At 45.2% G+C, this 21,502-nt stretch overlaps 2 protein-coding genes and 1 long non-coding RNA gene across 5 annotated transcripts; 2 read left to right on the top strand and 1 right to left on the bottom strand.

Annotated features, from left to right (window-relative positions):
- Positions 1-667: 667 nt before the first annotated feature.
- On the top strand, positions 668-11,343 carry LOC140577592 (telomerase reverse transcriptase-like). Of its 3 annotated transcripts, XM_072705810.1 has the most exons (16): positions 668-1,023; positions 1,439-2,603; positions 2,687-2,876; positions 3,802-3,946; positions 4,401-4,568; positions 4,670-4,831; positions 5,156-5,251; positions 5,649-5,734; positions 5,825-5,941; positions 6,875-6,946; positions 7,044-7,229; positions 8,747-8,873; positions 9,353-9,414; positions 10,188-10,312; positions 10,400-10,537; positions 11,112-11,343. In XM_072705810.1, the coding sequence occupies exons 1-16, from the start codon at positions 808-810 to the stop codon at positions 11,213-11,215; spliced, it is 3,159 nt and encodes a 1,052-aa protein (XP_072561911.1). In that variant the 5' UTR covers positions 668-807; the 3' UTR covers positions 11,216-11,343. The 3 variants fall into 3 exon arrangements, with proteins under 3 accessions (XP_072561911.1, XP_072561912.1, XP_023673368.2); XM_072705811.1 differs by lacking the exon at positions 6,875-6,946; XM_023817600.2 differs by lacking the exon at positions 11,112-11,343 and having other exon boundaries at positions 10,049-10,312.
- A 428-nt stretch (positions 11,344-11,771) lies between these two features.
- On the bottom strand, positions 11,772-18,719 carry LOC140581888 (sodium-dependent neutral amino acid transporter B(0)AT3-like). The gene is made up of 12 exons (XM_072705649.1): positions 18,178-18,719; positions 17,123-17,263; positions 16,661-16,798; positions 15,788-15,969; positions 15,573-15,683; positions 14,676-14,788; positions 14,464-14,592; positions 14,203-14,359; positions 13,810-14,014; positions 13,244-13,403; positions 12,869-13,031; positions 11,772-12,297 (listed from the first exon to the last, which is right to left on the bottom strand). The coding sequence occupies exons 1-12, from the start codon at positions 18,314-18,316 to the stop codon at positions 12,064-12,066; spliced, it is 1,872 nt and encodes a 623-aa protein (XP_072561750.1). The 5' UTR covers positions 18,317-18,719; the 3' UTR covers positions 11,772-12,063.
- A 63-nt stretch (positions 18,720-18,782) lies between these two features.
- LOC111846936 (uncharacterized) lies at positions 18,783-21,332 on the top strand. Its single transcript, XR_002838979.2, has 3 exons — positions 18,783-20,143; positions 20,322-20,416; positions 21,011-21,332. It is a non-coding gene; the product is annotated as an uncharacterized lncRNA (long non-coding RNA).
- Positions 21,333-21,502: the final 170 nt, after the last annotated feature.

The raw sequence follows: 21,502 nt of genomic DNA, 5'->3' as shown, positions 1-21,502 counted from the left end.
CACGTCCCACTCATGCAGTGACATTTTCACCAGGCTGAGGTCAGGTAAGCGCTTCCTGTGTCCCAGTGAGAGCTGAGAGGCTCAACTTCTACCCTCAAGCCATCAGACTGCTTAATTCCTGGCTGACACCTGAATTCACATCCCCTCCTGCAGCTTGTACTTTATACGAGCTGTCCTGCATATCTCAGGACCATTTATTGTACAGTATAACTTTTGTTTTTTATTTTTGCTTTCAGTATAGCCATTTTCCATATAACTTTCATTTTTTATGTCCATTCATTAGCATGTCGTTACTTTCTGCTGTCTTTATATGGTGGAGTTGGCCACCTTGCCTTTCAACTGCAGGTTATAGTCTGACTATATCTTGAATGTGACATATAAAACCCTTGAACCCTTGATGCGTTCTAGCCATTACATGCCTTTTTTGGACTCTTCATAACATAAGTGAATTCGGGTGTTGGAAAAGCCGTAATTTTGGCGCACGTAGTTGTGTGTTTCTCACATCATGAATCAGAGGAATACCGGCGTGAACGCTGTTGATCTTATGATCATCGCCCCTTCGTTGTTTTATTGGCTCGTATGAGTTGATTGACAGCCGGTATTTCCCGCGATGCAAAGTTTCCCTCGCCGTTTTTGCAACCCGCCTACCAGCTGAATAGTGGATTTTGATTGGTAGGTGTATACGCCCTTTCATTGGTAGAAATGTGGAGCGGTTTGCCGGTCCTTCACTGAAATACACGTTTTAGTGAACTGGCGGAACGTGCAGGATGTCATCCTACAAATCTGTTAAATTAACTTAACACAAACATGGCAAACAGTGATGTGACCCGGGTCCTTCGCTTAATTCGCTCCGTTTATCCGATCGTGCGGACGGCCCAGGAGTTCTCGGACACTATAGTGTTCAAGGAGGGAAGGAAGGTGTTGCTGGTGGAGCCGTCGGACAGCGCGCGCTACACGTTATTTATCGAGGGACTGCTGATCTGCTCGGACAGGGTTTTGCAGCAAGTCCCCAGCTGCACCCAGGTCAGTTTACCCAGGATTAAAGTGGATGCAGAGGGAGAGAATTTCCAAGCAACGAATCTGCTAAATAATTAATATAACACATACGTAATGCAACAATTCTATTTATTAAGTATTCAAACTAAAAGTTGGAAAACATATGCATGCTCTTATGATGTATATATGTAAAAAATATACCATTGAAGAGTATAAATACGAATAGCAATATTACATGGATGATTTATTTTGTTATATTACTAATGGATGATGCGACGTGAACGATGTATATGATTTAGGGTGACGCTCACTTGCATGGAATATAAAATAAAATTACGTGCTACTACCTCTTCGTTTTGCAATGGCTGTTATACCCGTATTCTCATATCTCTCGCACGTATCCTGTCCCATTCAGCCGTCGTCTCTCAATCCCGTTGTGCAGGTCATTACGCTGGCAGAGCTGCTGGCTTTAGTGCTGAATACCCTGAAGAGGAGGAGGAGGAAGAACGTCTTGTCTCAAGGCTATTCCCTCTATGAGGGCAAGCAGATGGACGCTGACGTGCTGAAGTTCCATGGCAACATCTCCTTGAGCGCCGCCTATGTCTACCATAGCGACTTCTGGAAGAAGCTGCACAGTAGGCTGGGCACAGACTTGACCAGATACGTGCTGGAGAGCTGTACTGTCTTCACCACAGTGCCCCCTAGCTGCCTGTTACAGGTGTGCGGCCCTCCTTTTTATGACTGCGTCCCTGCTGGGCCAGGCTCTGCATTTCAGCTCAGCAGGTTTAGATCCGCTCATGGAGCCGCAAAGCCGAGACTGGGGCAGGCGGCAGGGGACCAGAGGATGAGGGAGAGGAGGAGGAGTAGGAGGAGGGCGAGGAAGCGAAGGCGCAGCAGAGGGGAGGAAGCTGGAGAAGGGGAGGCCCAGGAGGACAAGGAGCCGCTCTCCAAGCGGGTGAGGTTGGAAGTCACGGGATTTAAACCCACAGCCACCAGGGGGCCGAGATTGCCTACCACCTTCCAGGGGGACGGTCCTTCTGGGAGAAAATTACCGCTGCTGAGGCCCACCGACTGCTTCTTCCGCGCGCTGGGGCTGCTGTACGGAGGGCGTGGCCTGGGGAACTTCCTGCTGAACAGGAAGTTGAGGGTGGGGGCTGCGGTGCCTCGGCGCCTCCAGGGGCGGGACTTGGTGCGGCTGGTGTTCTTTGAAGGCCCAGTGTTTGGGAGCAGCACCGAGAGGAAGCCCCGGAGGCTGCCGGTGCGGTTCCACGGCATGGTGGGCCTCTTCGCCGCGCTCCTCCGTCGACACCGCGGCTGTCCCTACATCCAGCTCTTGCGACGGACGTGTCCGGTGGGAGACACCGATGCTGATGTCACCGTCCTCCTGACCCGCCACAGCACTCCCCGTCAGGTTTACCTCTTCGTCCGGGAGTGCCTCCATCGGGTCGTCCCCGAGGAGTTCTGGGGATCTGCCCACAACCGGGTCCACTTCCTGCTGCGTGTGAAGCGTTTCCTGTCCATGGGGAAGTTCGACCGGCTGTCTCTCTCTCAGCTCCTGTGGAAGATGAGGGTGAATGACTGTGATTGGCCCAAGCTCAGCAAGACCGGTAAGGCGCCTCCCACTCAACCCCACCTATCCACCGTGAGTGTGTCCTACAGCTCCTCATCCCTCCTCCTTTCCCCATTTCAGGTCGCTGCCCTGCCAGCGAGCACCGATACCGGGAGCACCTCCTGAGCCGGTTCCTGGCCTGGCTGCTGGACCGCTTCGTGATGGGCCTGGTGCGGGCCCTGTTCTACGTCACTGAGAGTGCCGGCCAGAAGAATGCCCTGCGCTTCTATCGGGAGCATGTTTGGGTGAAACTCCAGGATCTGGCGTTTGGGTAGGTCTCTCTGCCTCAGAGGCGGCCCCTGCAACTGCAGGCCTCACCCGTGTCGCCGTTCCATCTTCATACCTCAATTTCCTTCATCCTATTCAGAAATTAGTGCTTTTTCATGTCGAAAACATGGAATGTGTCCGAGAGGCGGCGTACTGTTTAAGGACCAGGAGCCAGTTGCACAAAACACCTTAAGTATGACAATTAAGTGAAATTGTGCAGTTTCCATGGAGACTGTGTTTGTTTGCCCTCACGCCTGCTCCTGATACCTGTTATCGCCTCCAGTGTTAAATTTCATTGACAGAAATGTTGAGGAGAATATAGCCTGATGAAGGTTTTTTACGTGACCATAATTAAAACAAGAATGTGATTTAAGTTTTTATACCTTACTTTGGTTGTTAAGATGTTTTGTGCAACCATTAAGGGACCTTTAAGGGATTCCTTAAGTGTAAGACCAAGATAAGGGGAAAAACTTAAATACTTAAATAAAGATTTTAACGAAACCTTAAGGAGAAGACTTAAGGGTGTTTTGTGCAACCGACTTTATTTTAAGGAGATCTTAACTCATGCAACCGGCCTCAGAAACTTAGAATCCCTTCTTTAATGCTGTAGAACAGTGTTTCCCATTCCAGTCCTCAGTGACCCACAGTTACACCAAACTTTTGCTTCCTCTTAGCCCCTGGTAGGTCCATGTTTTTGCTCCCTCTGAGCTCTTTGCCAGACGATACACATTTTCGCTCCCGCCCAGCTCTTTAGCAGCTTGGGAAACACTGCTGTAGAACAATGTACAGTAGTTAACCCAGACTGCTGCAGAAAGACAAAACTGGTAAGTAGATGAATGCAAAACAAGCTATGATGGGTTGAAAATTATGCTGGTTTCAGCTTTTCTGTCAGCCCCGGGGTACGAATGTTGGCCGTCTCCGTCCGTTAGGAAGCACATCCTGAGGAGTCAGTGGGAACTCCTGCCCCAGCAGCGTCTCCCTAAAGCTACGGTGGTGTCCCGCCTGCGCTTCATTCCCAAGCCTGGGGGCATGAGACCCATTGCCAGGATGGCGAAGGCAGACAGCCGGACGTGGGTACGAGTCTCCAAGTTGCCCACTTGTACTGGTAGCTTTTGAATGTTTCCTGTAACCTTAGGATGGGTCAGTACTGTGGCTCCCAGCTTTGTGCTGCCTAACCCTAACCCTAACCACTGTCTGTTCCATTCTGCACCTTACTGTTGTCATGTCTCAGCCCTGCCTAATGGCCACGTTCTGCCTGATGTCATCTGTACTTCTGAATTCGAATTTCAGGGAGATTTTAATTCCAACTCCAGTTCCACTTCCTGAATTGGATTGGAATTGATGAATGCATTCCGGAATGGCCACAACCCTGCTTCTGTGAAACCAACCACTTTATTGACGCTAAAATGCACAGTCAACCTCTTTGCTTTAACCTTTAACCTACATGCAGCTTGGTCACTGGTATAAATCTTTTTTATTTACTGTATGGGTTTCAGACGAGTGATGTTTTATGGTCTCTGTCTCGAAGCTCTTTCAGTCTCGAATCAAGGACTTGCATGACTTCCTGCGGTTTTGCGTCCAGAAAAGACCGACACTCCTTGGCTCCACGGTGTTTGGCGTTCGCGACATCCACCAGACATTGGGCCCGTTCACGGCCCTCCATAAGGAGAAGCCCCGCCCCCTCTATTTCGTGAAGGTGATATTACGGAATTGAATGGCATTAATGTGAGCCAATGGCGATGCATATGAAAGATGCATTTGGAAACTTGTGCGTCTGTTAATGCGTGCCCTGACTAGGTGGACGTTAGCGGTGCCTATGACAGCCTGCCCCACGACAAGCTGCTGCAGGTCGTCACGGAGGTGCTCTTCCCCATATGGAACGAAGCCTTTGTCATTCGCTGGTGGGCCCAGGTGTGGTCCGAGGCCAACGACAGCATGAAGAGGGCATTCCGAAGACGGGTGAGCTGTTGGTATGGTTTTATTAACGGGGTGGAAATTTTAAATTTGTGTGTAGATTAATGCATTTGGTGGTTGTTAAATGTTGGGATCTTTGTGGGTTTTGGAGTAGTGAGTTACACTGCTGCTTAGGACTCTATTCCTGTGATCGGAAGTTTGCTGGTTCAAATCCCCTGGCTGACAGAGTGATGTCATCATTGGGCTCTTGAGCAATGCTCTTAACCTCAATTCGCTGCAGGAACGCCAGCTGACAATGCTCTGTGAGCCTCACTTGTACTTAGGATAAAGGCATCTTCTAAATAAAAGATAAATGCATCTCTGTGGTAGGTAGAGAAATGGGGCGAGACGGACACCACGGTGAGGGGCTTCATGATGACGATTCAGCAGAATAGCAAGATTCACGACTCCATTCTTATAGAGCAGGTGAGAGGAAACATGGAGCCAAACGGGCTTCCCCATTCTATTGGAACATCCATCCATCCATCCATCTGTCCATCATCAAGCACTAATACTGTACTTTTCTGTGAGCCTGGGGTCTCTCCCAGATGACACATAGCTTGTGGCTAGCAACACCTTGGTTAATTAAAGTTTTTTCGTACTTTCAGTGCCCACTTAATATCTCCCAAATTAATTGAACACGCAGACAGAATCCATTCTTGTTTGAAGGGTTTAAAGGTTTAATGTTAAGCTCACCGACTGTGGCGCATAAATGAAGCAGCTTAGTTCTGATGCTGGATAATTTTAATAATGCTAGAAGTTTCTAGAAATATATTATTGAAAGGTACAGAAGTTCTTACAGTTTAAATGTATTTTTTCCCAGCGATACTCACTCGACACATATGGTAAAGACGTCTTTGAATTCTTCAAGCAGATGTTGGCTAACTACGTCATTCAGTTTGGAAAGAAGTAAGTCCATTTTCTCAAATATCACCTTCCTGGGTGCTGGAGGTGGCGGTTCTCGTGCGTCTCCACATTCATCGCTTTTAACGTTTCTAGAATGTTCCGGCAGTGCCGCGGGATTCCACAGGGCTCTGTGGTGTCTGCCTTGCTCTGCTGCCTCTGTTACGGACACATGGAGAACTCCCTGTTTCGAGACATTACAGATGGAGGAGGGTATGGCTTTGCTGCATGTCATGTGACCTTGCCTGTTTGTTCCTACCAAATCTTAGGGTACATCTGAAATGTCATACTTTACTGTGTAGTAGTGAGTGGAATGTAGGAATCCTCAGTATGGATGAGGCAGTAAGCGAACGATACCTGGATGATGTAACTACATTCTGTGAAATTCCTAAGTAAACGATGGCGGCTGTGCTGTCCCACAAGGCCACTGGAGCGGCATCCAGAGACAAAGATTGTTTCTTGCTCAGAAATTTGTGTCAAGATGGTGGAGGAAGTGCCGTTTCTGTACAAACAGTACCGTTGCATAAGTTGACCTGAATATGAATATTTTTTCATTGATGGTTTTTAACAGTTTTTGAATCTAGTGTGTGTCATTAGTAAACATCCGGGTGAGGTAATATGAAAGATGGCGACCGCGGTACGTCCTTATGCATACATACTGCTCTCCTGTATATTGTGCATATAGTATGTACTACATTAACGGTCAAATATTAGACTTCAGGAATTTCAGTATGTACTGCCGTCAGTGGGCAATTTTTAACGCATCCTTAAAGTCTTAGTGTTGGTTCTTCGCAGAAATAAGCACACTAAGCAGTCAAATCATCACCCTGCAGAACTAACTTTGGCCAACAGGTAGCACTGTGGCAACTCATAGAATTTAAAAGTATGCTTCTTACACTAGAAACTCTTGAGGTTACGCCTACTAGGGATGCCTTCTTTACAAAGATGATTTCATGTCTTATTGTTTAGGCTGCAGTTTCTGTTTATGTGCGTTTTGCTGAGGTTTGCAAAGACTTTTGGCCTTTAGTACATGCAGGTTCTGTCAAAAGCTGTGTGGTTGGTTCTCCTCTTTGTGCGGGTTCAGGGCGGACTGCCCAGGTGCTGGCCAAGGCTTAAGGTACGTGTGTTTGGTCTTCACGCTGCTAGGTGTTTGCTGAGGCTGGTCGACGACTTCCTGCTCATCACACCTGAGTTTGACAAGGCCCAGATGTTCCTCAAGTGGGTCCATGACCTTCAGGGGTTATTTGGCATGAAACTATGCAGCCATTTTGGTGATAAATGGTGCAATATCATTCCGACACCTCTGGCGTAACAGATCCCTGCTGGCGGGCGTTCCGGAGTACGGGTGCTTTGCGAATCCCACGAAGGTCGCTGTGAACTTCCCTGTGGATGACATGGAGGGCATTCCCAGTGTCCGCCAGCTGCCCTTCCAGTGCTTGTTTCCATGGTGCGGGCTTCTTCTGGACACTGATAACTTGGATGTCTATAATGACTACTCCAGGTGAGGATGCGGGTTGGACATGACAAGCACCACTGGTAGCTCCTCAGGATGGGTTCAGGGCACAAAGCAATTGGGCCACAGACACCTAAAGTGGTGCTTTTTAAACCCCTAGGTCCCTATTATTCAACTCACGGTCCTCGAGGCCCGAGCACTGCTGGTTTTCCAGCCTTCCTTTACCTGTCAGTCAGGTGTGAAGCCTCTGACCAATCAGAATCAGTAATTATTAAACTAACTACCTGGGAGAACTGAACACAAGGCCTGGATTTGGAATCGAGGTCCAGATTTGAAGAACCCAGCCCTAGGTGAATACACTGAATATAGGGCTGCACGAAATCACCTCTCCATGTGCTCGTGATTATATGGTGCGATAATCACCAGGGCTTTAGATGACAGGCGAAAGGGACACCAGCTTTTCGATACTTTATGGGCATTTATTTATGCCCACAATTTGGTAAACAGATTAGCAGTATGCCTAAAACATTAATGAGATGCGTATTGTGATGCCCATAAGTTAGTAATCTGTATAAATTCTGCGTTTCCTTATGTGCATTACATTAGATTAGCGGAGCACGCCACATACAACTGCACGGTATGCACCGAAGTAGCGGTGAATTGCAGTTTATTCATATAGTACCGAAAAGCTGGTGTCCAATCAGATGTTTCGTTCGTCATCTGAAGCCCTGGTGATTATCGTGCATGCACCATGTAATCACCAGTACATCGCGATGTGTTATTGTGCAGCCTTGCAACCCTAATAAAAAATATAATTATTTCAAAGTGGATGTTTGCTAAGATAAACGTTTATTAGCATGAAGATTGTCATTCCCCTTGAAGCTGTGCTTTAGAGTAACTTGCTCTGAGTGAAACACTACAGATGTTCCGATTTCACAGGTGTTCCGACTATAGAAAAATGGCCTCCTTTTTATCACTGATGCCCAGAAATGTCACTTTAAGAAATACAAATAACTGAATGAAAATAGATTTTTTAAACCACTGAAATTTTATACTATTTTGAATGCTGGCAAAGTTCCCAACCCGTGTTAGTTATGCATATTATCTGTTAATAATTTATCTGTGTTGTAATGTGTGACACATTTTTTCCACATATTCTGGTTTAGCCCTAGTGAAATAGCTGCAATAAACCATCTGTTGTAGTTTAGTCCTCGTGGAATAGCTATGATAAAGTTTTGTTGCTACGTTTTATTGCCATCCTGCATCACAAGAAGATGCTGTCGTGACGAGTTCGTGGTTAAAGGCGCCATGCGAAGGGTTTTATGGGGAAGACGTTATGATGCGTTTAAATGTTAAAGGCCCAAAGCCACTTGATCTCATAAAACCTTTCGTTTGCTATGTTCTTGATAGAACCAGCTGTTCCCATGCTACAATGATGTGTGCTAATGATCTGTCCTGGTGGCTTAGTCCCATGGCTGATAATCCAAGTCAGGACTCGTATGTGTCTGTAGACTCTAACTGTGGACCCCCCACCCCCTCCCCCTCCCCCGCATCCACCCTGTCAGTTATGCCGGCCTGTCCTTGCGGAGCAGCCTGACCCTCGGCTCCTCGCCCTTCCCCGGACAGCACATGAAGAGAAAGCTCCTGTCCATCTTGAAGCTCAAGTGCCTCCCCATGTTCCTGGACCTGAAGGTGAGAACCTGGCCTTTGTCACCTCAGGGACGTTTGGACCTGATCAGTCATCTCCGTCAGCCGACACGTTTCTCGTTTAACCAGTTTATAAAGTTTGATATGTTACTAGAGCAGTTAAGTACCTTGCTTAAGGGTACGTTAGTAGAGCTTTTCATAATATTTTAATTATTTTACATTTGAACCAGGGGGCAGTGTTTACCTAAGTGGGTTCGCGATCTGTGCTTTTGTCCTTAAGGTTGTAGGTTCAAGTCCCATACCTGTAAGGCTCCTAAGCCCAGCTTCTCTATCTGACCCTGATCCCTGACTCAAAGCTTTCTGTTCTTGTACATTGTCTTGTACAAAAGCATTTGCTAAATGTATGAATGTATTGCATCTTCTGGTCATGAATCTCTGCTCCTAGGATCACCTGTTTGCCGGTGTTTTCTAGTCTCTTGTGGCCTCAGTGGTAATGATGTGAACATTGTTTTGTCTTCACGCAGATGAACTCTCTGCAGGCCGTCTACCTGAACATCTACAAGATCCTGCTGCTTCAGGCACATAGGTACTGCACCCAAACCTGAACCTGCCGTGTAGAATAATCTTTAAATCATCCATCTTATTTTGCAGGGATTGTAGAACGAGACTCATCGACCAAACATCTGTTGAGTCTTATAAGGAAGAGGTGGAATTATCTCTTTAAAAAGACAAATCCCAACCCTTGTTACATGTAGTCATCATATATGCGGTAATAAATGGACTTCAGTCTCTCGTACTTAGAATGCAGCTCGAATTCCTAACATCATTCAAATGGAGGTTGATGTTTAACATGTCTATTATTGCACAGGCCGGACCTTAGAGGTTAATCATTCTGATAGCAGTGGGATGTGCTCAGCTGGTGCAGATCCATAAGTGTAACCACCCCCTTCCCGTTACCCATCATTCAGCCTGGCTGCCACACAAACATTGCTGTCAAAGGCCCTCATGAAATTTAGAAACGCGGTCCTGTTTTTCACACTTAAAGATAAGAGCCCAAGGTTATTACTGAATACACATAGTGTGGCTTTTAGACTGTAGGGATGGGGAATTCCTGTCTTTGAGGGCAACTGGGTTTGCTGGTTAACTGCTTAGTCCATTAATTTGATAGGAAGTCACTTTGCATGGTGTTTCACGGGTAAATAACCTATTTCAACTGACAGGTTGGATGCAGCATGTCACCTTACTCACTCAGTATCTGCATCGGAGGCTGGTGGACCCAGCAGTGCTACTCGCCTTGCTCCGTGGGCATCACCATCTGTGACCTCCTCTGCCCTTGGAAGTTGTTCTCCTTTGTTGCAGATTCCATGCCTGCGTGCAGAACTTGCCCTTCGGCCAGAAGGTCAAGAACAACCCACGTTTCTTCGAAGTCATGATCTGGAACATGGCGAAGCTCTGCAACCTGCTGATCAGGAAAAATAACCAGGGCAAGTCCTCCCTCCACCGCTGGTACTTTATATAGGCCTGTACCAGTAGCGTGGTTTCATAACGTGGTGCATCTCCACCTCTCTCAGGAGACCATCTGGGCTTCAGGAACATGGGAGGCTGCCTGCAGTTTGAGGCTGTGGAGCTGATGTTCTGCATCTCCTTCCTCACCATCCTCTCGCGTCACAGAAGCCTCTACAAGTGCCTTCTTCCACGGCTGCGGACACGTATGTACTGGTGTCCATTCTCTCGGTTCCGATACTGCTGCTCCACCGGGGAATGATTGACAGCACTCAGTAAGCCCCGCCCTCTTCAAAAGCCTTATTGGTACAGGGATCAGTTCATGAGAATGTGTCTGGTCACCTACCCCTTTTGCTCTGCATATACTGATGAGAGACACACTTGGGGTACAAGCACAGAGTCACCAATTCAGCATTTTTCAGGGGGATAAGGACCTTACTTAAGAACCTAATGGTGATGTGACCGAGCACGGGATTCAAACTGAAAACCTTCCGATCACAGACATAGACGCCTAACCCACTGGGCCACACACCACATCCCATCTCCAGTTATTGTTGTATCCAGATCTTGACAGGTGAACAATTTCTATGACTCATCACCCCAGTTACCTTGTTAATTGTGTTTTTTTTTTTTTACATCATTTTCCTGGCACTGTTTTGTTGGACCAGCAGTTTCCTGATTGCTCAGTTACAAATGACCTACAAATGACCTTTGTGTAGTTATACCTGCAATGCTCTGGTTCCCTGTCACCTTTCCTGATTTTTCTCCATATCCTACCAGGTAAGAGGCAGCTGGAACGGAAGCTGGGAGCAGTGCGACTGGCCGTCGTCCAGCGAGCGTCGACGCCTGAAATCCCCGAGGACTTCCGGTGCATCTATGTCTAAAAGTCTGTTGATTTTCGTGAGGCCTGAATGATGTCCAGATGTTTTAACTGTTCTGTATGATATCCTGTACGTATTCTCGTGAAAATGTTTCATAAATCCTCAAATAAACTCTTTATTAAACAGCAAAATCCATCTCAAGTTTGGAAACCATGTAAAATGAGAAAGCAAACTCTGAATTGATGTTCGCATCGCAAACAATGATTATTGCTCCCCCCCCCCCCCCCCGGTTCTGCTGGGTGTGATTAATAGTGTTTCCTAAATTGCATTAGTGAGCCCTTTCACTCTACACGGTCCATTTGCCTCTTCAGTACAGTCTACAGTTGGCAGCGGGCGTCATTCAATTGGACCGGTTGCCAGGAGACGCTGGTGTCCACAGCAGTACTCAAAGTGCCGGTCATGTGGTGATTAACCTTCCTGGCTGCCGTTTCACTGTAAGGCTTCACCCGTGGAAGATTATTACGTTTATGAGATCAAATTCTATGCTTGTAAATTCTGTTTTTGTTTTGTTTTTACACAAATGCTCTCAGCTCAGACTGTTTTGCAGTCAGTTGACATTTTATTATGGATTCTGGATGGACGGATAGATACCTTTTATTGTAAATGTATTTCATTTTCACTTGGCAGTCGCTCTGCTTTGTGTTTAACATTCATTCTGTAATGTGCTCACATATTTATACCATAACTGAATCCAGACGTAATGCCCATATTTAGCTGGAAACAAGTACAGATAAGCCTTATAAATAAAACAGCTTGTCTATATTATATTAAGAGAAATGGCTCAGATTTGTCTGAAATCCTTTTGGGTTTCTTTCAAACCCTTTGGATAAATTCCATACTCCAGGATTATTTTACATTTTCTGTTGAGCGTTGATTTGATAAATACATGAAACAAGAACGGTGTCTGTCTGGTTGCCGTTCTCGTACGGATTTATATATGGCGTGCTGTTACCCCTGCAACGACGCATGAAAAACTTGTAGACCGTAACGATGGGGATGAAGACACACGGCAGGGCGGACAGCAGCACGCAAATGGAAAAAACCCAGTCGGGGTAGGGCTGGTCTTCAGTCTGAGGGAAGTCCACCTGTAAACGTTGGCTATTAGTCATGGATTCTTTGCACTTGGAACCTAATAGATGTTAAATTCAACCGATTTCTATGGTCCAGTGAGTCAATCTTTCCCACTTTGGTGGCTGTGTGCAGTTTCTGTTCATGATATGGTATGACTTATGTCCATTTTATCAAAATTTAGTATATACCAATATGTAAGTGATGTGCATTTACAGTCTGGGCTTGATGTGCAATAGATATGTCAATAGTACAGGATTATTACAGCACTGTTTCCCAATCCATTCTTCAGGGACCCACAGTCGCTCCATGTTTTTGCTCTCTCTCAGCTCCCTGCCAGACAGTCCACATTTTTGCTCCCATGGTAAAAACATTAGAGGAAAAACGTGGACTGTCTGTGGGTCCCCAAGGACCGGATTGGGAAACACTGTATTACAGTATATAACCTGGGTTTAGCTGAGCATAATGTATGTAGCTTCTGACTGCTGTTGGCTTTTTTAATACTTTTATGTATATGAATGGTTTTACATATTTCCTTTGTGCGCATGCATAGACGTGGTTCTAAATGAAGACGATACTAGAACGTACGTAGTCCGGGTTCCATGCCGGGTACTCTGGCACTCTGGAAGCCTCGATCACCACATAAGCCACAAACACGACCAGCAGCATGAGTGGGCTGATCACCATCCAACACGTCTGCCAAAAAAAGTTGGGTTTCTTGCCGGTCATCTCTTTAATGTCCTCTCTGAACCTGCAACGACATTCAGGTGACACTGGTCTCGCCACGTGCCGGCCTTGATGTCGAGTTACCATTACCGTCATTTCATAATTACGTCATTGCGGATTGGCACCATGATATTGGAAGGAAGGGAACGCAAAATGAAAATGCGAATGAGCAGTTTGACATCTGAAAATGACATGATAGTGACAATGCTGTGGTGTAAGAGGGCGGTGAAGAGGTACCTCTTCATGCCGTAGACATAAACCACAGCGACGATCTCAAAGAAAGCTATGACCAGCAGGGGCAGGGAGCCCACGTAGCTGTTAAAGATCTCCAGCCAGTAGTTACCAGAGCCCATTGTGAAAATCAGGCCGATTGCAAAAGAGACCAGACATATCAAACCTAACAGAATGAAGAAGAAGGAAACAATATTTAGGAAATCACACGTCTGGCCAAACTTCAAAACAAGACAGTCTTTGCAAAATAAACAATTAATCAAAAGTACCATTGCCAAATTAATTTTGAAAACCTTGAATCAAACTACACAAAAAATCCTGCCTGATCTGAGCTGTCTGAATCATCTGAGATTATCAGTGTATTTTCGGATTAACATTAAAATTCTGTTGCACATTAGAAGACTACTGGATTACCAGAGGTAGATAGCTCAAGTCCAAAAAGTAAAAATCCGGACGGAGATGTCTTCTGTGACAGTGATTCCTTATGCTTAACTGGTTGGTTGAAACAAAATCTTGATCTGCATTTTTACTTTCTGGACCTGAGCTATCCACCTCTGATGATTGCAGATGACCTGTGAGAATTTCCTTGGGCATCCACTTGGGCACCATGTGGAGGTCCTGCAGGGGTGCGAGGACCCCTTCCAGGTTCCCAAACATGGAAGAAAGTCCAAGGCTGAAGAGCATGATGAAGAAGAGCACGGCCCACACCTGTGAGGCCGGCATCTCAATCACTGCCTCAGTGAAGACAATGAAAGCCAGGCCTGTTCCAGAAGCACTCTGGTTCCAGAGAAGACAACATATATCAGTGCTTAAAGAGAAATGTTTGGGAAATTTTGAAAATTATGAAAATTGGTTCAAACATACATTGGTTCATCAAATAATTCTGAAACTGAGGTGACACCATTACCAATAGCTACTGTTTAAAAGACAGTTATTGTAATATTTATAGAATATGATTGGAGTACCTGGTCAAGGAAGGTCTGAATATCACAGTGTTTCAGGTTCAGGCTTAAAACTTGGTCAGGATTTGTTGAGTTCAGATATTCGAACCACTTGTCATAGTTTTCAAGGGTTATATTCGTGTCTCCAATGTCAAATTCATTAGTCAGAGCCAGGATATTTCTATAAGATGGCAAGTAATAATTAATCGTTTTTTGCCGAAACCCCATTGCCTTCAGCACCGTACATCAACATCTTGACCTGTCTGCAAAATTGTTGTGACCCACCTCTGCTGGCAGGAATTGAAGTTCGAATACGCCTTAAATCCTAGAATGGAGAAGATGGGGATTGAGGCGTAGAGCGACGTGGCGCTGTTGATGCACCCCACGAGCAGTGCGTCTCGCTCGCAGTTGTTCCTGAAAGACGAACTCGTTTAAGCCCCCCCTGAGCGTGAACGGCGTCACTCGTTGGGTCCAGCGCGGCACGACGCGACACTCACTTGGGAGGATTGTAACTGGAGAAAGCGATGAGTCCCCCGAAAGCTAAGGACAGCGAAAAGAAAATCTGCGTGGCTGCATCGAGCCACACTTTAGGGTTCTTCAGCGTCTCCCACTGAAAAACATACCACACAGGTCACATGACCAGGGCCGGTTTCCACCCTGTGATACCACATCCTACATAAATACCAGGCAACACCTGGCCTCACAACCAGAGGTGATTCTAGGGACACTGGGGGCCCCCCAACACGCCCCCCCCCCAATGTGGTAACATTTATGGCCATTATTTTACCATGAAGTCTAAATTAATACCAGCAAAGGGAATTTAATAAACACAATTCCATTATTTTCACTGCACTGTGAAAAGCAGAATACACAAATAAAGCAGATTTATCGTTGCTGTACTGTGCAAATCGGGCACCTTCAGGGGCCCCTTCCCAGCTTGGGGGCCCCAGGCAATTGCCGCTGGTCGCAGCTCCAGGCCTATGAGCTCAATTTCTACCCCTGGCTCTGTGTGTGTCTGGAGTTTGTATGTTCTTCGTAGGCCGTGCAGATCATCTCTGGGTACTCCTACAAAACTGCAGTTAGGTAGTTCACCCCCCCGTCCTACGCAATGTCAAATTGGCTTGCTAAGTTGCACCCCACCAGAAGATGATGGCCTAGGTGGCTGCCTATGCCGCCGGATGGGTTGACGGGCACTGCCTCCTGATTGTCAGCAGTGTGCGATGATTGTGCGATGATTGTGCGATGATTGTGCGATGATTGTGCGCCCTGAGATGGACTGACTCGCTGTCCAGAGTGCATCCCTTCCTCACGACCTTGTGCTTCCTGAGATCACCGTGAAGCTGAATGGATGAATGAACGCAAGAGGCATCTTCGGATGAAAAGCCAAGACTCACATCGGGGGTGAAGAGGTAACGGAGCCCAACGGTAGCGCCTGGGAGGGTGAGGGCTTGGACCAGGAAGATGGTGAGGACCAGGTATGGGAACGTCGCCGTGACGTACACCGCCTGTACAGACGCAAGCACAAGCCCATGTAGGTTTGGTGTGTCTTCTTTCACGTCACCAAAACCATGCCGGCATCAGTTCGCGTGGCTGACCTCGCACCCCCCACCTTTCCGATGGTCTCAATGCCGCGTATGAAGCAGAGGTAGACCACGCACCACGCACTCGCCAGGCACACCACCATCTGCCACTGCAACGAGCCGTTGATTTCGATGTTGGCTGTTATATTTAGTGTCTCGCGGTACCAGAAATAGTTAACGGGCGTGCTTTCCACGCATTCTTCCACGTAGCCTGCAACATTACACCAGTTGTTACATTCACCCAAAATAATATTTCACAATACACTCAACCCATTGTACTGAATACTGAAAATAATTTAACAATCATTTACTGTAGTTCCAAAGAAATTACTAATATACACTTGGTAACACTTTCAAGCTGTCATCTATAGTGCATTATAGATACCTTCATAATGCATTATAATGGTCGGTACAAGAATTGATAAAGCATTATTCTATTGTCAGTCATAAGGCATTTATGTGTTGATTGCAATACTTCATAAGCTCTAATGAAGCTCTCATCTATAATGCATTACAGTTACCTTCATTAGCTGCATTATAATGGCCAGTATAAGAATTAAGGATGCCTTATTCTGCATTATAAAGGAATCTATAGTGTATTATAGATGAGAGCTTCATGAGGAAGTCATAATGCATAATAAACATGGCTATAATGTTTTATGCCTTCGTATAAATAATTATAGCCATGTTTATAATGCTTTATGAATGCATTATAATGTGTACTGAATGTGTTCATAGATTCTTATAGACACGACATTCATAGAAAGTGTTACCATACATTCAGTGGGTGCTTTATTAAGTGTGCTTAGCTAGTACTGGGTAGGACTCACTTTTGCCTTCAGAACCACTTTAAGGATAGATCCCTCACAGAGTATGTCTACTCAGGTTGTTTGGTTCGGTACCTGTTAGGTCTGATTTGAGAGGGCAGTACTTCCAAGGTAGGGGCTCTTGAAAAGAATTGAATAAATACCAAAGGACCCATGCCAGGATGGTGTTATAGAAGAGGCCCACCAGAAAGGACACAACCAGGGATGCAACACCTACACAATCCGGAAAAAACCCAAAGAAAGTCCAAAGATCCCTTAGTCTGACACATGAGTAGCCAGCAAGAGCAAGTTTCACTATACAGTAGCTAAGAAGGAAAAACACAATAGTATATGCAGTTCAGAGTTATGAGCCCTTTTATGATTTTGGTATTGCACCTTTTAAAGAAGAGTAATTATCCTACTGAGACCTACCTAGCTGCATTTTAGCATGCTCCTAGCTGTGCTGTCGTGACATTCATCACCTTCAAAAAATGAACAATCTACACAGATTTCTAATACAAACACTGTTGCGTAATTAAACAGACGGACGGAACGTACCAACTCCACCCAAGTAGGGTGATATTGAATTCCACACTCCGATGCTTCCTGACCTCAGCTTCTGCCCAATGGCCAGCTCGAGGTACAACAGGGGGAGTCCCTCGAACACCAGCGCGATCAGGTAGGGGATCAGGAAGGCACCTGCTCAGTTACACACACATTTATAAAGACGTTTACATGCATTTTTATAGTGTTACATGCAGGGGAATAGCTAGAAATTCTAGGCCCCCTACTTGGGTTGGTACTTTTCAATCTGAAATACGGATCCCATGCTAGATAGAGTGTTATGGCTGGGGCGTCCCTTCAGTTGATTTTGGGGGCCCTACGAAATGCTGGGGCCCCTGAATTTTGGAGGTCTTTCAAACCCCTTCCACACCATTGTGAGAACCAGGTAGTGCTCATTTCGGTCATTCAGTGCTAGTCCTTGTGTTTATTTAGCCATTACTCAGAGAAACGACGCTGGTGTTTTAAGGACTAGGCCAGTTCTTAGCTATTTTATCTGTGTATATTTAGTCTTCAGTGAGACATTGTAAAAATCCATCCTTATGCCAAGAAACATTTATATTCTCGAAGCTCCCAGTAGTGCTGATAAGTGCTGTAGCATGTCTGGATAGCCTGTCCAGGTGTGGACAAACAACATCACCAGCATGCCAAGCTACCTCAGAAGCTAAGCTGGTGATCATTTGACATTCTCCACCCCACACTGCAAAGAGCCAAAAGTAATGTAATAATGTAGGGCTTCCTTGCTAACCTAGCTGCAACGTAGCATCCTCAGACACCAATTGGAAGGAAAGTTTTCCTTGAAAATCTACCAAATCCATGAATAAAAGTGGAAAATGTCCAAATCTCCAAGAAAACCATTTAAAAAAATAAATCAAGAAATCCAAAATCTAAGAACGTTAAATTGACCCAGTTTAGTATTGCTCTAATAATAATTTCTATTGTTCTTCAAGCACCATACCTGATTGATACATCAAGTCATGCTGTAGAGTATAGACAGTGATTTTAGTTGCCACATTATACCACGTATTATGGTATTATGAAGGGGGTCTTACCTCCTCCATAGATCTGGCACAGGTAGGGGAAGCGCCAGACGTTGCCCAGACCCACAGCGAATCCGATGCAAGTGAGCAGGTACTGAACTTTGTTGTCCCACTTGGGTCGCTCGTCGGTGGTGCTCGTGCTTTTACTCATCCCTGTGCTTAAAATGCTCACAGACTGCAGTGCGAGCTTAGCTTCTTGTAGACATGTGCAGATTGTCCTGAAAAATGTGTCACTGGAGCTATATAAGGTTTTTTTTTTTTTGGAAAGCTGAAAGCAGGAAGAGAATGACCCTGGTACGTGGGGGTTTCCTGTTCATTTGAGTGCTGGGTGTGTTTAGGAGTGTACAGCAGCTGCCCTCTGCCTAGATATTGCCATTATAGTCATAGGCAGAGGTATTCAAACTGGGGAGGCACCAGTGAGGGAAAAAACAAATGGGGGGTTTGAGGTTGGAGCAGACCTGCTTATATATGGTTACCATCCATTGAAAGGATTACAAATGATGTGTATATATATAAATTCTATATAATTGAAGTTTATGTCGGGTTAGTCTGCCTGTGTGTGTGTATGGCGGGGCGGGCGGTCGAATCGGCCCTGGGGGGGGGGGGGCAATGTCGAAAAAAAGTTTGAATACCACTGATCACAGGTAACTGGAAATATACATTCGCATGTCTTTGCTGTTATCAGCGGTGATTTACATATAGCACGAATAGTTTCAGATATATTTTTCGACAACTGATGATTAATAGATATTTGTATTGTTTTTACCTTGAGCACATTTGCAAGCTTGATGTGCACGCGGGCATTTTCTGGATAATGCAATGTTGTAAGACCTTGAATACAGCCAAGCACAGCTGTCGACACAGCTACTATGTTTTGCAATACTAGTTTTAGTCTGTTACTGCAGCCACGACGCCAAAAGCAAATAATCTCTTGGATCCAAGCAAACGGGTGAGGGTATAACAAGGAATTATTTTACTGCGACACCCAATGGACAGATCTGTGAAATGCCTCTAAATGCCACATCAATTTATGTAAACATTATAAAATTTATTTGCGGAATTAACAACTGAAGGGAATTTGCTCTGTATTTTTCTTTACGATTTATGAAACTAAAACTATGTATAATATATTGTCATATTATGATGCTTTGATTAAAACGTTTTTAATTAGTTTAATGTAATAAATACGTGATGTAATAAATATTTGTCAATTTTGCTAAAGCAACAAGCATGACTGGCTGAATAGGGAAAAAGATTTTTAATATAATAAAGAAATTTTTAACTACATATTGGTAACATGCATTTGGCAGCAAAGTATTTTATCTGACAGTAAATCTCCATCAGGCACCTAACATTGTCACAACGTTGAATAACAGTTGAAATTACGTTGAATAAGGTAATTATAATGCTGAGATTTCAATAACTGCTGTGAGCAAGCAGGGACAGCATTGCCACTATGTTGATCTCGCGTCGAAATATTACAATATAATATATTATTTATATAAGTTTAAAAAAATCATTCAGGTAGCACTCTGCAAACAGTTGACCACCATCTAACGTAAAAGTTAATGCTAATTTTTTTTTATATGTGAAGCAGATCGTTCGCGTTCTCTTAGTTAGTTGAAAGTAGTGAGTTTGGCGCCATCGCGTCAGCTCGTTAGCTGCTACTGATTCTACAGTATTTCACAAAACGTTTGTATCAGTAAGGTTGACGTTGTTTTAAAAGTGTTAGTTTGCAAAGAAAACGTTTTTAAGCGATCTGGATATGACGTATGTTTTGGTATTGCCATAAGCCGCTAGTGTGGCCTCTCGGTGAAGGTGTGGAGCTGCAGTGCAGCAGAAAAAGGGGAAAAGGCAGTCAACACAAGCAGAGCGCCCAAAAGAAGTGTGTTTATTTCAGCGTGCCTAAACACCCAAAAAGAACCTGCATCCCTGCTTGGGCTTGCGTCAACACCACACCCTACACGCATGAGCAAAGGTAAGGGAGAATAAATTCTGTCTAAAAGGTAGGAGCCCCTACAAAGGAATTAATTTTTTTTTTAAAGCGTTCTTTGCTTTGGACTTCCTGCTTTCTCCAACAGTCTTTAAATGATTAACAAATGTATTATTGCATTAATTTTTAGTAAGCATTTACTAATAAAATGTTTACTTTTCAGATTGCTGAGCAATTCCGTCATGGCCCAGTTTAGTTTTAAAGGAAAGGGTGGAAAGGCCAGTTTCACAGCAACTATGATCTGTTCAGTGCTAAAAGGTATTTATTCATTTGTATGTGAGTGAGGGTGTGTGTGTGATCTCTGACATTTTCTAATTTATGACATTGTATTGCTCAGCACCAGGAAACTCTTATACTTTTTCATGGATCAACAAATTAACAATAAAATGTTTCAAGGTCAAACATACACAGTCAGTATTTACATGCACAGTTTAGCTGAGCTGCGGTTATACCTCAGTTAGGCCATTTAATTGGAATACTGTACTTCACCCAGTATACAACCACAAGAGGGCAATTGTTTTTATTGTTTCAAGAATGTCGACTTTACTACCATAGGTGGTGATGTACAGCTACAGTATAGCTGCTTTTTTCCACTTGGCCTATAATGTTACAGAAAACAACTGACAAACAACTTGGGTCACGCCCACAGGGGCAGGGCCAGGCAGGTGCAACACATCAGCAGACGATTAGCCACCTTTAAAAGAGAAGCCAACCCAAACCTTCCTTGCGAAGTATTGCGCTGATGTTTCAAAGCCTTACCAAGCATTCTTTCTGTCTTCCGTCAACCCGTTTCCCCTTGCCTTGTCTGTTAGACCTGTGTGCGAACCTTACCTTTTTGCCTTCCCTCCTCAGTCCAGCTTCCGTACCTGACTCACCTGTCCTGCCGAGTCCAGCCTCTCCTGTTCGCCCCTCCTTTTGTGTCCCCGGTCTTGTGTGTCTCCGTCGGACGGATCCCCCTGGTATCGACCTCAGCTCACGGACAACGACCACGATTACTGCACGCCGCTTCTGTACCTACCTGCCAGCTTACCGAGTCGGTGATATCGCCCCTGCCCATCGCTCTCTCTCTCTCTGGTTACCGGGGAAGAAGAACCTGTGATCCCTCTCTGCGCCGTATTGGACATTTCCTGTATTCCTGCCCAAACTGACTCATTAAAGCTCTGTATTCCCTGCACCCTGGATCTCTGCTTCTCTCCCTTGCCTTACGTGACAACTTGGTTAGGGCAAACTAGCAAATTGTCTTTCAATTGGGCAACTTTATAGCACTTTACATTTTCTTTGTTTACTGTTTGTCACTTCCAGGTAAAAAATGTGGCACGTGCAGTATCTAGTTCAGTTTGGGTT

This window comes from Paramormyrops kingsleyae, chromosome 23, assembly GCF_048594095.1.
Source record: "Paramormyrops kingsleyae isolate MSU_618 chromosome 23, PKINGS_0.4, whole genome shotgun sequence".
NCBI lineage: Eukaryota > Metazoa > Chordata > Actinopteri > Osteoglossiformes > Mormyridae > Paramormyrops > Paramormyrops kingsleyae.
Note: the sequence above shows the minus strand (reverse complement) of the source record. Positions and strands in the feature narration are given on the sequence as shown.